At 35.8% G+C, this 15,493-nt stretch overlaps 1 protein-coding gene across 1 annotated transcript in view; it reads left to right on the top strand.

Annotated features, from left to right (window-relative positions):
• Positions 1–15,493, top strand: part of LOC149846196 (Cation efflux family protein) — a 40,194-nt gene that overhangs the window by 6,328 nt on the left and 18,373 nt on the right. The window contains exons 3-7 of the mRNA XM_089996238.1: positions 4,681–4,778; positions 4,879–5,033; positions 5,489–5,604; positions 6,373–6,469; positions 8,545–8,629. Coding sequence (XP_089852364.1) covers positions 4,681–4,778; positions 4,879–5,033; positions 5,489–5,604; positions 6,373–6,469; positions 8,545–8,629 — 551 coding nt within the window. The remainder of the gene's footprint in view (positions 1–4,680; positions 4,779–4,878; positions 5,034–5,488; positions 5,605–6,372; positions 6,470–8,544; positions 8,630–15,493) is intronic.

Raw genomic sequence — 15,493 nt, 5'->3', positions numbered from 1 at the left:
GAACGGTTGTAGGGGCATGCTGGAATTGACTGGCAATATGAACTGCGTGAGATATATCGGGTCTGGTGATGCTGAGATATATCAATGAACCAACCAGTTGTCTGTAAGGAGTGAGATTATCTAGAGGAATCCCATCATCAATTTTCAACTTTGCCCCAACTACTTCTGGTGTTTCACAAATTTTGTCATAAAAAATACCTGACCGGTCAATGATCTCACAAGCAAGTTTAGTTTGGGATAAGAAGTATCCCCTATGAGAAAATGCAGTTTCAATGCCTAAGAAATATGTCAGAAAACCTAAATCTGACATCTCAAATTTTTTTGTCAAGGCATGCCTAATTCTTTTTATTCCCTTGACATCATTACTTGTAATTAACATATCATCAACATGCAAACGCAAGATTACAATTCCTGCATCATATTTCTTTACAAACAGGGCAGTGTCAGTATAACATGATATAAAACCATTTTCTGTCATTAAGTTGTTAAAGCGATCATACCAAGCTTTGAGAGCTTGTTTTAAGTCATAAAGAGCTTTTCGTAAATGAAGAACTTTTTCATTAGGACAATTCATTCCAGGGGATCATCCATGTAAACTTCTTCATTTAAAAGGCATTTTTAACATCCATTTAGTATATATTTCATTTTTTAATCGACGCAATGGTAATAAGGCACCTAACAGTAACCATACATGCACCAGGAGAAAAAGTTTCATCGTAGTCTACCCCATATTCTTGACAACCCTTAACGACTAGACGAACTTTATATCGTTCAAGAGTCCCATCACTCTTGATTTTAACCTTAAAAACCCATCTACACCCTATAGTTTTCTTACCTTTGGGAAGATCTTGAAATTCCCATATTTTAGCATTTCTAAGACCCTTAATTTCATTTTCCATAACCGCTATCCATTCATCTTTCTTTTTGGCTTCTTCAAAATTTCTTGGTTCTGCGTAAGAGTGAATGACACTAAGACAGACTCTATGTTTGGGAGAGAAGGAGTCATAAAATATGAATCTAGAGGGGGTTTCCTATTTCTCTCTATTCTTTGCGAACTTTCACTACTTAATTTAGTTGTTTCATTATATTTTTCTATAGCACTTTTAAAACTGTTTTTATCTCTATGTGTATAGGTGATAGGTTCTTTGTTTGTTCTATCATCAATCTCTTGATAGATAGGAGGATGAGGAAGATTGTTATCTTCTTCTGCTTCATTATCGCTAAAATTATTTTGTATGGTCTCATCATCACTAATGTCATCATCTCTAGACAATAGGTCGAATAGGAAAGAATAATCTACACTTTCCTCATGAGAATCATTTATTTCAAAACCACTAATATTTTCTAAAAAACTTATTTTTAGATATATATAATTTGTCATTCTTAATATCATAGCATCGAAACCCTTTTTGAGTTTCATAGTATCCAAGAAAAGCACATGGATGGCTTTAGGTGAGAGTTTATCATTCTTATCTGTAAGAACAAAACACTTGCACCCAAAAACCCTTAATCTACTATATGCAGGGTCTCTTTTATACAAAATTTCAAAGAGTGAAATCTTATTTAAATTTTTGGATGGGAGACGATTTATGAGATAGACGGACGCAAGAGTCGCCTCAGCCCAAAATCTTTTTGGAATGTTTTGTGAAATAAGTAGGGTTCTGGATGTCTCAATGATGTGCCTATATTTTCTTTCGGCCAAACCATTTTGTTGAGGTGTTTTGGGGCAAGATTTTGATGGATTATTCCATGTTCCTCAAGATAGCTCTTAAATTCATTTGAGAGATATTCTCCCCCGGAATCAGTTCTAAAATTTTTTAAATTTTCGTCGAATTGATTTTTAATCATTATATGGTAGGTTTTAAATGTTGCAAAAACCTCATGTTTATGTTTGAGAAAGTAGATCCAAAAATATCTAGAATAATCATTCACAAAGATCACATAATATGCAAATGCTCCTTTTGAGATAACGGGTGCCGGTCCCCAAACATCTGAATGGACAAGTTCAAATGGTTTTGTAGTAAACATAGATCTTTGATAAAAAGGCAAACTTCTCATTTTTTCAAGAGTGCAATCATTACAATTGAAATCATTTTTACATAGATGTTTGGCAAAAGGCAAATAAGAGATCTTGGTGATATTGAGATGTCCAAGTCTTTTGTGCCACACATTAATGTCTTTATGTTGCACAACATTATAAAAATAATTCTTTGGAATACGAAGAAAGTCCACATAGTATAGATTTCCCTTCCTAGATCCTTCCCCAATCAACTTTCCGGACCGGCGATCCTGTATCCAACATTTAGTAGATGAGAATTTTATATCACATCCATGGTCCGAGAGTTGAGAGACCTAAAACAAATTTAAATTCAATTTTGGTATAAATCTTATTTTAGGAATAGAAAAACCTTGTTCTTCAAAATTTCCGATTTCTTTGATTTCAAGAGAAGTGCCATCCGCGGTTGAAACAAAAGTAGGAGATGAATTTTTTAAATATTCGAAAAGAGACAAAATATTTAGAGACACATGAAAAGAGGCACCCGAATCCAAAAGCCAAGAAGTCTTACCGGGATGGGATAAGGTGGATGTAGCCACTTCGAAAATTGCCCCCAGAAGTGGTTGAAGTGCTTCCACAATTTGATGCAATGATAGAGCTCAATTTGAAGAAGATGAACTTTCTTCCTTTTGGGGTTGATATGTGATAGCCATAGCTAGCAACTTCTTTCATTTTGGGCAAACCGATTTGATGTGCCCCGGTTCCTTACAAAAGTGACACACAATCTTGCTATAGTCTCTTTTACCTCATTGACTACTAGATCCTGAATTTTGATTTTTGAAATGAGGAGGTTTGTAGGTTCTTAAGTTGTTCCCGGGTCTTGAGACGACATTCACACCATCACTTTCTTCTTGGTTTGAGGGAGTTGCAAGAACACTTGAATTGTTTTTGGTTATACCCATACGGGTCTCTTCCCCACTTAGTTTCGTAATAACATCCTCAAGTGAAGGGGAAATAAAAGAGAAAAGAAGAGATGATCATATTTGCTCGAATTTGGGTCTAAGCCCATTTAAAAAGTTAAAAAAACGATCCTCCTCCAATTGCTTATGTCTAAGTTCGATGGCTTCACCACTCCACTTAGGTTCAAGCATGGCAAGTTCATTCCAAATGGATGTCAATTTCGCAAAATATTCTCTAATAGACATCTCATTTTGTTGAAGAGTCAAGGCTCTTTTTTTAAGATAATATTTATGAGACAAATCTTTTGAAGTATACATTTTTTCAAGATATTTCCACGCTTGAGAAGCATTTTTGAATTTAATGATGTTGGCATTGATCCTCGCCTCTACGGATGAGAAAATCTATGATAGAATTTTAAAATTTCTCATCTCCCATTCCTCATGCTTCTTGGAGTATTCTTCAAGAGCCTTATTTCTTTCTTCACCTTCAAGAATTTTGATTTCACCTTTTTCTATCAAGGTGATCTTAGGCTTCGGTTCTAGATTCAAACCTTAGACATAACCCCAAAGCCCTTTTCCTTTGATACAAGCTTCCATGTTTCCGGCCCAAACATGATAGTTGGAGCCATTAAATTTGAAGTCAAGAGAAAAATGAGAGTCCTTTTCACCCATTAAAGAAGAGAGAAGAGAAAAAAAAGTACGTACCACAATAAGATTTTTGATCTTACTTAGTGGAATACGCTTCTAAAATATTGAATGAAAAGAAGACTCCACGCCAATCACCCAAAAGTTGAAGGCACGTTTTTCGAGGTACCCAATAGCGTGATTAGCCACACGATCTTCTTTCTTCAAACCAAGCTCTGATACCATGTGAAAATGTCTACAAAGAGACAATACACATACAAGCACTAGTACCTCACAAGAGATGTGCACAAAGGCTCTCAAATAACACTTGAACAAATATGCACAAAGGCATAAAATAACACAAATATGCACAATGACATAATACAAATACAAAGAATCTCTATATTCTAAAAGAGAAGGAGCTTGAGTTCTCAAACTTATCCAAATACAAGGGGAAGTCCCCTATTTATAATACACAAGAGGAACCACTTGGAGGGGCTCCAATGTGGTCGTTGGAGGGGGCCAACGACTACATTGGGCCCCCCAAGGTGGGTACAAAAAGGACAAAAAGAAAAAGAAAAGAAAAGAAAAAAAATGTAAAAAATACAACCATATTTCAATTGAAATATGTGTAAAAGGTAAAATGACAAAAATACCCTTTATCAGGTTTTACAAAGAGTGATATAAATATATATATATATATATATATATATGTATATATACATAGAGATACATATACATATATGTAGGACATATATGTATATGTATCTCCTATATGTATATATACATATATATATATATATATATATATATATATATATATATATATATAATACATTGAGTACATTTTAACACGTATGACAGAGACACATAGCATACAACACTTAGAAGAATTTCCTAATTGTAGTTGAAAGGCTATGCGTTTTTACTTTTTACCTAACAAGAAAGGCTATAATGTTCTTCTTATTTGAAAACACTGGACAATTAGAATCTTCAGCATTGCTTGTAAGAATATAATAATGTTACGTGGCTCAGTTTGTGACTTTTCTTTGTGCTATAGCCTGCTAACATGGGTCTGGTACTTTTTTCTGTCTTCTTCAGGACATGGCAAGTTTGAGACATTAGGAGCTCTTGGAATTTCTTGCATGCTCTTGGCAACTGCTGGTGGTATTGCATGGCATGCTGTGGATGTTTTGCAGGTGCAGCTAATTTCCAATTTCCTCATTAGTGGACAATGGGCAGTTTGTTTTATTTTCTTGATATTATTGTCATACGATGCCTAAAAATTATCATTTGCAGGAAGTGCTGACCTCAAGTTCACATATAAGCAGCCAAGTGATGCCACATGGAGACACAAATAACCATGGTCATGGGGGCCATCATCATGGAATCAATATGGAGCACCCTGTACTGGCACTAAATATGACAATCATATCAATTGCCATCAAAGAAGGGTATGGATCCTAAGATGATTGCTTGAATGCTAAAACCAAGAGCTTACAGCCTTAGCTCTTGTGTATTGCTGATTGTGAAGTATGAATTTTTTTGCAAGCTTAACCAAGAGGCTCCTCTGCTTTATGCAAGTGTCTTCAAACTTATTTTCATCATGAAGTAATTGTCTTAGTATTTAGTCTTTTTAAACTATGTTTTAAGATGCATGAAAAAGGTATTAACACATGTTTTTGTTCCATTATATTCCTTTTTTCTTCTGTTTTCTTGTGTATTATGCTTGTGACTTATGGATATCCTTTTAGCTATTTGTAAAGTATTTTAGAGTGTTGATAGATAGTTACCTAACAAGTTATTCATGAAAGGAGGTCCCTAAATTCATATTTTTCAAGTCATGATGTTGAGGGTAATGATATAGGTTGTTTTATTTTAATATTGACAGTTTTTTAGTCTTTGACAGGCTTTATTGGGTTACAAAGAAAGCAGGGGAGAGAGAAGGGAGTGGACTTATGAAGGCAAATGCATGGCATCACCGTGCCGATGCTGTATCATCAGTTGTTGCACTCATTGGTGTAGGTAACTGCTGCTTCATGCTGTCATTCAATATTTTCACAAGTCAATGGGGCTCTGTGCATAGTTTTTACCATGTTGGAATAATTTCTTTGCTATTTTGCTTGAAATCTTTGTTTAAAGATTGCTGATACACAGAAAATACTGCCACATTAGATATAATTCATGTGATTTATATCCATTGTTGGAAGCCATTTCACATCATCACAGTTATAAATGATAACTAACCATAGTTTTTGGTGAATGAAAGTGATCCTATGCCTAAAAGATTTATAAGCGCCTATTGTAAGGTACATATTTTCTGCATATTTTGTCTCCAAGTTTAAAGATCCTAATTTTAGATATCACTCAGAGTAACAGGCTCCAAATGACTTAACTTTTTTTATCCAAGATTATATGAAATGGTAGAATCCTGTAACTGAATTGCTGAATTCGCTCAATATAATGTGAAGGTGAATATTGAAGGTGATCCTGAATATGATATAATGTTGTAAGCAAGAAAACAAGAGTTACAACTATATTCAGAAGATCCTATCACCAGGGGTTAGTGATAATGGTGTTTGAAGGAAGCACAAAGTATCTTTTGTTTGTTTTAGATTAATGGATAATATGTAGTTATCTGCAACAGTATAAACAGCCTTTCTTTGTTTTTCTAAATGATCAAGAAAGGCATAAAACATGAAGAAGATATGATGAAATATTTGGAATTCTCATGCTGCATTTAACTTGCTGTTGTACAGTTGTACTTATCTATAATTGCTCTTATGGACACAGGTGGCTCTATTCTAGGAATGCACGTTTTGGATCCTCTTGCGGGTCTTGTTGTGTCTGGAATGATAATGAAGGCTGGAGTTGAATCTGGGTACCAGAGGTAAATGTAATGTAAATTTTCATTATTCAAGTGCTTTTCTTTTCTATCTTTAATCGTAATTGAGGCCATGTTATGATTGAGGATAATTAGATAATCATTATCGGTGAGGTTGCCTGGAATTTTGGAGGCCAGGAACTTGGCATTGTTACAGGCCAGAAGGTTCCCACTACAACAGAACTCCTTTTTACCACCCCTATAGATGATAATGGGTGTTAAGATAAATATAATATTGTGGTTTAGTTACCGAGGTATACTTAGGTATATTTATCAGTGTTTTCTTTGTATTTGTTATTCTTTATATTTTTTTTGTTTTCTAGGTATACCTATTAGGTATTTAGTATTTAGATTAAGTATACTTAAATGTATACTTGTAAGCTTAGAGTAGGTATTTTTTTAATTTGCATTTATATGTTTATTTTTTAGTCATTATTTAATGACTAATATTTTTGTAATTTTTATTTTTGGTCAAACTGTTTTGACCAAGCTAGCCACTAGGATTATGCCTAACGGCTAGTTAGACTCCTCCAACTAGCCGTTAAGCTAGTCCTCCCCTTTTCTCTCTCGCACTCCCTTATATAAAGGGATGTATATTGAGTGTGCGTGCATGAGTGTTGTAATGAGGTTTTTCATGTATATTTTTTGTGTTTATTTCACATCAATAAAATATTTAACTTTTTATATCTTTTTTCTTCTCTTGTATTTTCATGGCTTATTATATCTAGCCAAATGCATCTTTGTAATGCATTTGGATTTTATCTATGTTATTATGTTTAATTTCTTGTGTCTCGGGTTCCATTCATTTTGTGACAATGGGCATTCCTTTAGAAAATCTTAGAAGATCCAACTTTTGAGAATATGATGGAGCGCTGGTTCCATTCTATTAACTGTGGGCCTGGTCAGAATTCTTATCAATGAGAATTTTCGTGGGTTATATCAAATGCGTATATTGGCAAATCTGTGGGTCAATGTTTTCAAAAAGAAACTATTTTTGTTTGTTATTCAAAAGAAAAAGGGAAACTTCTTTTTTCTTTGCCTTGAAAGTGTCTTATTCCCCTGTCATACTTGTATCTATACAATTACCTTCAAAGGGGAAATATAAGATGCTCTGATTAGCAAATGTTGGTTTTTACTCTTTGTGCCATGCACCTTTCTTTATCTTCTAAAAATATGTTAGAAACTTATGTAAAGCTGTTTTTGTGTCTTTGCATGTATGTTTTGATATCAAAGTGGTTTTTATCTCAATCTTATGTCCAGCATGCATGTTTGGATTGTATTGATGATTTGCTTTGTTGGAATTATTTTTGTATTTACTCCTAAGACCTGAACAGCATGCTTGTAGAGGGTATGACTTGGTCAAACATTCTATTTTTTGGCCACTATCTAGTATTCAGATATTTAGTTGCAAAATTTATGGCAAGTTTTTATCTTTGTTGTTCTGTCTTCAGGTTGCAACCTCTCTGTCCAAGTGTTAATGGGATTTTCTCTATTCCAGTACTTTGCATACATCACTGTTTAAACTTCCTCATTTCCACCATCTCTGCTGTTACGATCCTCATTTAGTATTAGAGATCAAGGCTATGACTATGTAAAGGAAAGTAGAATTGGTCTGTCTAACATGTGCATTAGTAACAAAGTGAATATTTTCAGCTGTATTGGCACACATCAGGTTACTGGAAAATAGATTGGGAAGCTATAGTTTATCACTACACAGTTTTGTATTTGTATCAGAATTTGTTTATATTATTATCTTCATGTAAATACCTACATGCTTATATATAATGAGTATTTATCCAATCATAATTTGAAATTAACATCTAAAGAATGAAAGGGAACGAGATAAACACTATAACGGGGAAGGTTATGTAGAATGTTCTTCTAGTGTACTTCCATAAATATATTGATTTTTTAGTACCAAAATACATGTAACAAGTTTGTACATATAATCTCTGCACGACTGATGTAAAGTGGCATAAAATGATTTGACAAGTGATCATTAATATGCCATTTTTAACAAACTTAATCTTTGATCTTCGGACAGTCTGGGTTTTGATGCATCTTTATTTTCTTGGTAATAGTGTCATGGAACTCGTGGATGCTGGGGTTCCTCAACATATTTTGGCTCCTATAATGATGACAATACTACAAGCTGAAGGAGTTAGGGTAAAATCCTCTCTCTCTCTCTCCACCCCTTTTTGTGTAATGGGAATGTTCAACTATATCATCCTTATTCTGGGTTATTGTTCTTATTCAGTGTGCACCATTGTGCCTACAGATACCTCCCTCCCTTGATTTGTAAGTCTTGTTAGTCCAAGTAGGTTTGTAAATAAAATTACAAATAAAATACCAAGCTGAAATGAGCGTTTGCAGAAGTGTAGAAATTGGAACAACTACCAAAACATTGAATTGAAACCTTTTGCAATGAATGCAATGTAGTCTGCATCCCCTTTGGGCAGAAGTTGAGCTGGTTGTATGCATCATAGTGTACTAGATAACCATTGTATCTAGGGTTGTACTGTGAAAATCTCTACAAAAAGAGATTGTGTGTAACACCACAATACAAGAAATACAAAGAGTGCACAAAGGCACAAAGGAGAACACTCACAAGTGCACGGATACACATGCACAAAAGCATGAAACAAAATGAACTTCAATTCATAAGTTCCCAAGAGGGGCTTTACAAAAGCATTGATATTGTAAAAGTATCTTCAACAAAATACTTTAGTTGATAACGCAACAACCTTGAGAACAAACGTGTGAATACACACCCAAGAACACTTGTGCACAACAAGCACAACACACCGAATCACAAATGTGCAAAAGCACTCATAAGTTTCATAAACAACTAAAGAGGTTGGGCTATAATCCCAAATCCCTTCAGAGAATACAAGAGGAGCTGCCCATATATATAGGGCTTGGAGGAGGCCTTGGGAGGGGCTCCACATAGTCGTTGGAGCCCCTCCAACGGTCACAAATGTGACCGTTGGAGGGGTCCAACGACTAGTGGGTTGGGCCCCTCCCAATGAAAGTACAATGCATTAAATGCGAAAAAGAAAAAGAAATAAAGAAAAAGAAAGTAAATACAAAAACATATTCTTGAAAAAGAATATGTGTAAAATTCCTAAACTACCCTTACTAGGAATATATATATTTTATATATATAATTGGTAAATACATATACATATATTATATATGTATATGTATTACCTTATATATATAAAATATATATGCGAAATTACAAGTTTGATTACATAATTTAACACCCCCCCTCAAACTTAGGGCAAGATGACCGAAAGTTTGCCAAGAAGGAAGTTGAACCGCGGAGCGCACAAGGCTTTAGTAAAGAAATCTGCCAACTGATATTCGGACGTGACATAAGGGCGATCAATAACTCCTCGGAGATATGCTTCACGATCATAGTGACAGTCCATTTCGATGTGTTTAGTCCGCTCATGAAAGGTGTGATTCTTTGCAATGTAGATTGCACTCTTGTTGTCGCAGCATAGCTTGGTGGGTCCTTCAATTTTGATCCCCATGTCTTCTAGCAGTTGGTGAGTCCAAACAATCTCCATGGTAGTAGTTGTCATGGCACGATATTCAGCTTCAGTTGAGGAGAGTGACACCTTTTGTTGCTTCTTGCATCTTCACGAAATTAGTGAGTCTCCTAAGAACACACAAAAGCCAGTGGTGGAGTGACGGTTATTTGGGTCACCTCCCCAATCCGAGTCAGTATAAGCAATCAATTTTAAGTCAGAAGAGGAGGACAGAAAAACTCCCTTATTTAGAGTACCCTTTATGTATCTTACGACTCGTAAGATGGCACTCATGTGAACGGATGTAGGCGCATGCTGAAACTGACTTGCGGTATGGACTGCATGGGATATATCTGGTCTGGTAATACTCAGATACATCAGATATCCTACAAGCTGTCTGTAGGGTGTAGGATCCAAAAGGGGAACCCCATCATCAATTTTCATCTTTGCTCCTACTACCGCAGGAGTTTCACAAAGCTTCTCATCTGTAATACCTGACCTGTCAATGATCTCAGAAGCAAGCTTAGTTTGAGATAAGAAATATCCTCTAAGAGAGTATGCTACTTCAATTCCCAAAAAATAAGTTAGAAAACCCAAGTCAGACATTTCAAGTTTATTTTTTAAGATAGATTTTATGCTCTTAACCCCGTTAGAATCACTCCCAGTGATGAGCATGTCATCAACATACAAAAGTAAAATTACAATCCCTGCGGATTTTCTAACAAATAGAGCAGTGTCAGTAAAACAAGAGGAAAAACCATTCTCAATCATAACAGAGTTAAATCTATCATACCAAGCCTTGGGAGCTTGTTTTAGGCCATAGAGTGCTTTCTGAAGACGAATCACCTTTCCCTTAGGAGTCTCCATTCCAGGAGGGGCATCCATGTAAACTTCTTCGCTTAAGTCGCCATTTAAAAAAACATTTTTCACATCCATTTGATAGATGTTCCATTTGTTGACAGAGGCAACAGTTATAAGACATCGAACAATGACCATACGGGCTACAGGAGCAAAAGTTTCTTCATAGTCAATACCATATTCTTGACTATATCCTTTTGCAACCAAGCGAGCTTTATACCTTTCAAGGGATCCATCACTTTTAGTTTTTACTTTGAAAACCCATCTGCACCCTATTGTTTTCTTACCTACATGAAGATTTTGAAATTCCCAGGTTTTGACTCTTCTTAGAGCCTCAAGTTCATTGTCCATGGCATTAATCCATTCAGGGCACTTTCGTGCTTCTTCAAAATTTCTAGGTTCTATATAAGAGTGGATGGCACTAAGGCAGACTCTATATCTTGGCGAAAAAGAGTCATAGGAGATGAACCTAGAAGGAGGCCTTCTACTTCTCTCAGTTCTACGAGGGATCACTTCATTATGAGAGGCACTGGAACTGGCATCATTATATCTGTCAAGAGCACTCCTGAAGTTGTTTTGATCTCTATGAGAATAGGTGATAGGGTCTCTAGGTAATTCAGTAGATTGATGTGACGAAGGAGGCAAGGAGATGTTTTCCTCGGTTTCAAATTCATTTGGGTTACTTTGATCGGACTCATTATCACTAGTATCATCGTCCTTATTTAGTAAATCAAATAGAAAGGAATAATCCATATTTTCATTATGGGGGTCACAACGTTCAAATCCACTAATATTTTCCAAAAAACTCACATTTCTGGAAACATACAATTTGTCACTTTTGATATCATAACAACGAAACCCTTTTTGGGTTTCAGAATAGCCAAGAAAGGCACATGGAATGGCTTTAGGAGAAAGTTTGTCATTCTTATCAGTGAGAACAAAACATTTACACCCAAAGACCCTTAACCTGCTATAATCAGGTTCCTTATCATACAATTTTTCAAAGGGAGAAATTTTGTTTAAATTTTTCGATGGGAGACGGTTTATGAGATAGACAGAAGTAAGGGCTGCCTCAGCCCAAAGATTTTTTGGAATGTTTTGAGAAATAAGCAAAGTCCTAGTTGTTTCAATAATGTGCCTGTGCTTTCGTTCGGCTAACCCATTTTGTTGAGGGGTTTTTGGACAAGATTTTTGGTGAAGAATACCAAAATTTTCAAGATAACTCTTAAATTCATTTGAGAGATATTCTCCTCTAGAGTCAGACCTAAAGATTTTTAAACTTCCATTGAATTGATTTGAAATCATCGTGTGAAAATTTTTAAAGGTTGAAAAAACTTCATGTTTATGTTTAAGGAAATAGATCCAACAAAACCTAGTATAGTCACCCACAAAGATCACATAATATGAAAATCCTCCTTTTGACATTACCGGAGCCGGTCCCCATACATCGGAATAGACAATTTCAAATGGTTTTGTCGTAAACATGGATCTTTGAGGAAAAGGCAAACATTTCATTTTCCAAAGAATGCATTCATTACACAAAAAGTCACTTTTACAAAGATGTTTAACAAAGGGCAAATAGGAGATTTTAACAATATTGGGATGACCCAATCTTTTATGCCATACATGAATATCTTTGTTTTGGACGACGTTGCAAAATTGACTCTTGGGAACTTGAAGAAAATCTACGTAGTAGAGGTCTCCTCTTCTAGAGCCTTCCCCAATCAATCTCCCGGACTGACGATCCTGTATCCAACATTTATTAGAAGAAAATTTTATATCGCAACCATGGTCCGTGAGTTGGGAAACGGAAAGAAGATTTAGATTAAGGTTTGGGATAAAACGAATTTTTAGAACAAAGAAGTCTTGTTTTTCAAAATTACCTATTCCTTTAATCTCAAGAGATGTTCCGTCCGCGGTTGATACAAAGGATGGAAAGGAATTTTTAGAAAAATTTGAAAGAGAGCAATAGCTAGGGGTCATGTGAAAGGATGCCCCGGAATCTAAAAGCCAAGATGACTTACCGGGGGAAGAGGATGACATAGCGGCTCCGGAAGTACCTCCCTTGAGAAGAGGTTGTAGAGCTTCTACGATTTGTTGAAGTGAAAAGGACTCACTTGATGAAGAAGGTCGTTCTTCAACTTGAGATGCCATAGCCGTTGCAATCAATTTCTTCCATTTAGGACACAAAGGTTTGATATGTCCGGGTTATTTACAATGATAGCAAGTCACTTTGCTCTAGTCTCTTTTGCCATGCCGATCATTTCCTCCTTGCCCTTGATTCTTGAAATGAGGAGGTCTATAGGTCCTCATGTTATTTCCCGGTCTTGACACGGCATTAGCCATTTCACCATCTTCTTGAGTAGAGGAAGCAACAAGAATGCTAGGATTATTTTTGCCAATCCCCATACGGGTTTCTTCACCACTTAGCTTGGTGATAACATCTTCAAGTGAGGGGGATGTGAAGGCGGAGAGAAGAGAGGACCGAACTTGTTCAAATTCGGGTCTAAGGCCATTTAAAAAATTGAAGAACCGGTCTTCTTCAAGTTGTTTGTGCCTTAATTCGATTGCCTCACCACTCCATTTAGGTTCAAGGATTGCGAGCTCGTCCCAAATAGAGGATAATTCGGCAAAGTACTCCCGAATGGTCATGTCATTTTGTTGGAGAGTCAAAGCCCTCTTTTGGAGAAAGTACTTGTGTGATAGATCTCTTGAGGTGTACATTTTCTCAAGATATACCCAAGCTTCGGAAGCCCTTTTAAATTTGATGATATTGGCGTTTATCTTGGTCTCAACGGATGAAAAAATCCAGGATAAGATCTTGAAGTTCTTCATTTCCCAATCATCATGTTTCTTAGAATACTCTTCAAGGGCCTTTTGTCTTTCATCCCCTTCAAGGATCTTGATATCCACTCCTTCAATAATGGTAATTTTGGGTTCCGGCTCCGGTATGGATCCATGAACGTAACCCCAAAGCCCCTTTCCTTTAATATGGGCTTCCATATTACCGGCCCAAACATGATAGTTTGAGCCATTAAGCTTAAACCTAAGAGAAAAATGGGAGTCTTTTTCGCCCATTAGAGAGGAAATAATGCAATGGATAGTACGTACCTTAATTACTTTTTGTGTCTTTCTTGACAAGAGAGGCTCCTAAAATATTGCTCGAAGAAGGTGATCCTCTTTGATTTTAAGAAACTTGAAGGCACGCTTTTCGAGGAATGCACGGGAAGGCGAATCGCAATTCTTCTTCTTCAACGAGGCTCTGATACCATGTAAAAGTATCTTCAACAAGATACTTTAGTTGATAACGCAACAACCTTGAGAACAAACGTGTGAACATACCAGAGTTACCGGAAGCTTCTTAGATAGGTGGGAAGCTCGCTTCCCAGAAACTCGCTTCGGAAGCACGATACTCCACGCTTCCGAAACTTGATGAGAACCTCGATTCCCCCACACTTCTCCTATGCTTTCCACATTCTTCATCTATTCTTCTTATATGTTCTCCTACTCAACTTTTCATGTTTTTTTATGTGTTTTCTCTCACTCTTCTCACTCACTTTCATGTGTTTTCTCTAAAATTGGTAGTCATCATTTTTAGATTTTGTTAAAATTTTAATTCTTACACTAAAAAAATCATGAAATTTAATATTAGTCACTTTATTTTAGTTTTTATTTGTGTTTCATTTTGATTCTCATTCAATTCTTATATTTCTTTTTTAATATTTCTCGCTTCCCGCTTCCTATACATTTTAAAATACATCGCTTCTCGCTTCCGCTTCCCGTATTGTTTCCCGCTTTCGCTTCCTAGTCTGGCAACCTTGGAACATACACACCCAAGAACACTTGTGCACAACACACCGAATCATAAATGTGCAAAAGCACTCATAAGTTTCATAAACAACTAAAGAGGTTGGGCTATAATCCCAAATCCCTTCAGAGAATACAAGAGGAGCTGCCCATATATATAGGGCTTGGAGGAGGCCTTGGGAGGGGCTCCACATAGTCGTTGGAGGGGTCCAACGACTAGTGGGTTGGGCCCCTCCCAATGCAAGTACAATGCATTAAATGCGAAAAAGAAAAAGAAATAAAGAAAAAGAAAAAGAAAGTAAATACAAAAACATATTCTTGAAAAAGAATATGTGTAAAATTCCTAAACTACCCTTACTAGGAATATATATATAATTGGTAAATACATATACATATATTATATATATGTATATGTATTACCTTATATATATAAAATATATATGCGAAATTACAAGTTTGATTATATAATTTAACACTTTACAAAAGCATTGATATTGCATATGCTCTCACAAAAAAAAATATGTTTACACGGACCACTAAGGCCTATTTATAATGCAAAAAGAAGCCACAGGGTGCAGCTCAATATGACTGTTGGAGCTGCACCCAACGGTCATATTTGTGACTGTTGGGGCAGCTCCAACAGCTATATGGAGCTGTCCCTTTCACAACAGTCAAAAAGAAAAAAAGTGTAAAAAGAAAAAGGTGTAAAAGGCAAAAGTAAATAAAAAAAGAAAAAGTAAAAATGTGCCCATTAGGGTGGCTGACACCTATTGAGTAAAAAGATTGAAATACCCCTTATGGGTATTTCAATTTACAGTTAAAAGAAACA

The sequence above is a fragment of the Nuphar pumila genome, chromosome 2, assembly GCF_984573655.1.
Source record: "Nuphar pumila chromosome 2, dmNupPumi1.hap1.1, whole genome shotgun sequence".
Lineage (NCBI taxonomy): Eukaryota > Viridiplantae > Streptophyta > Magnoliopsida > Nymphaeales > Nymphaeaceae > Nuphar > Nuphar pumila.
Note: the sequence above shows the minus strand (reverse complement) of the source record. Positions and strands in the feature narration are given on the sequence as shown.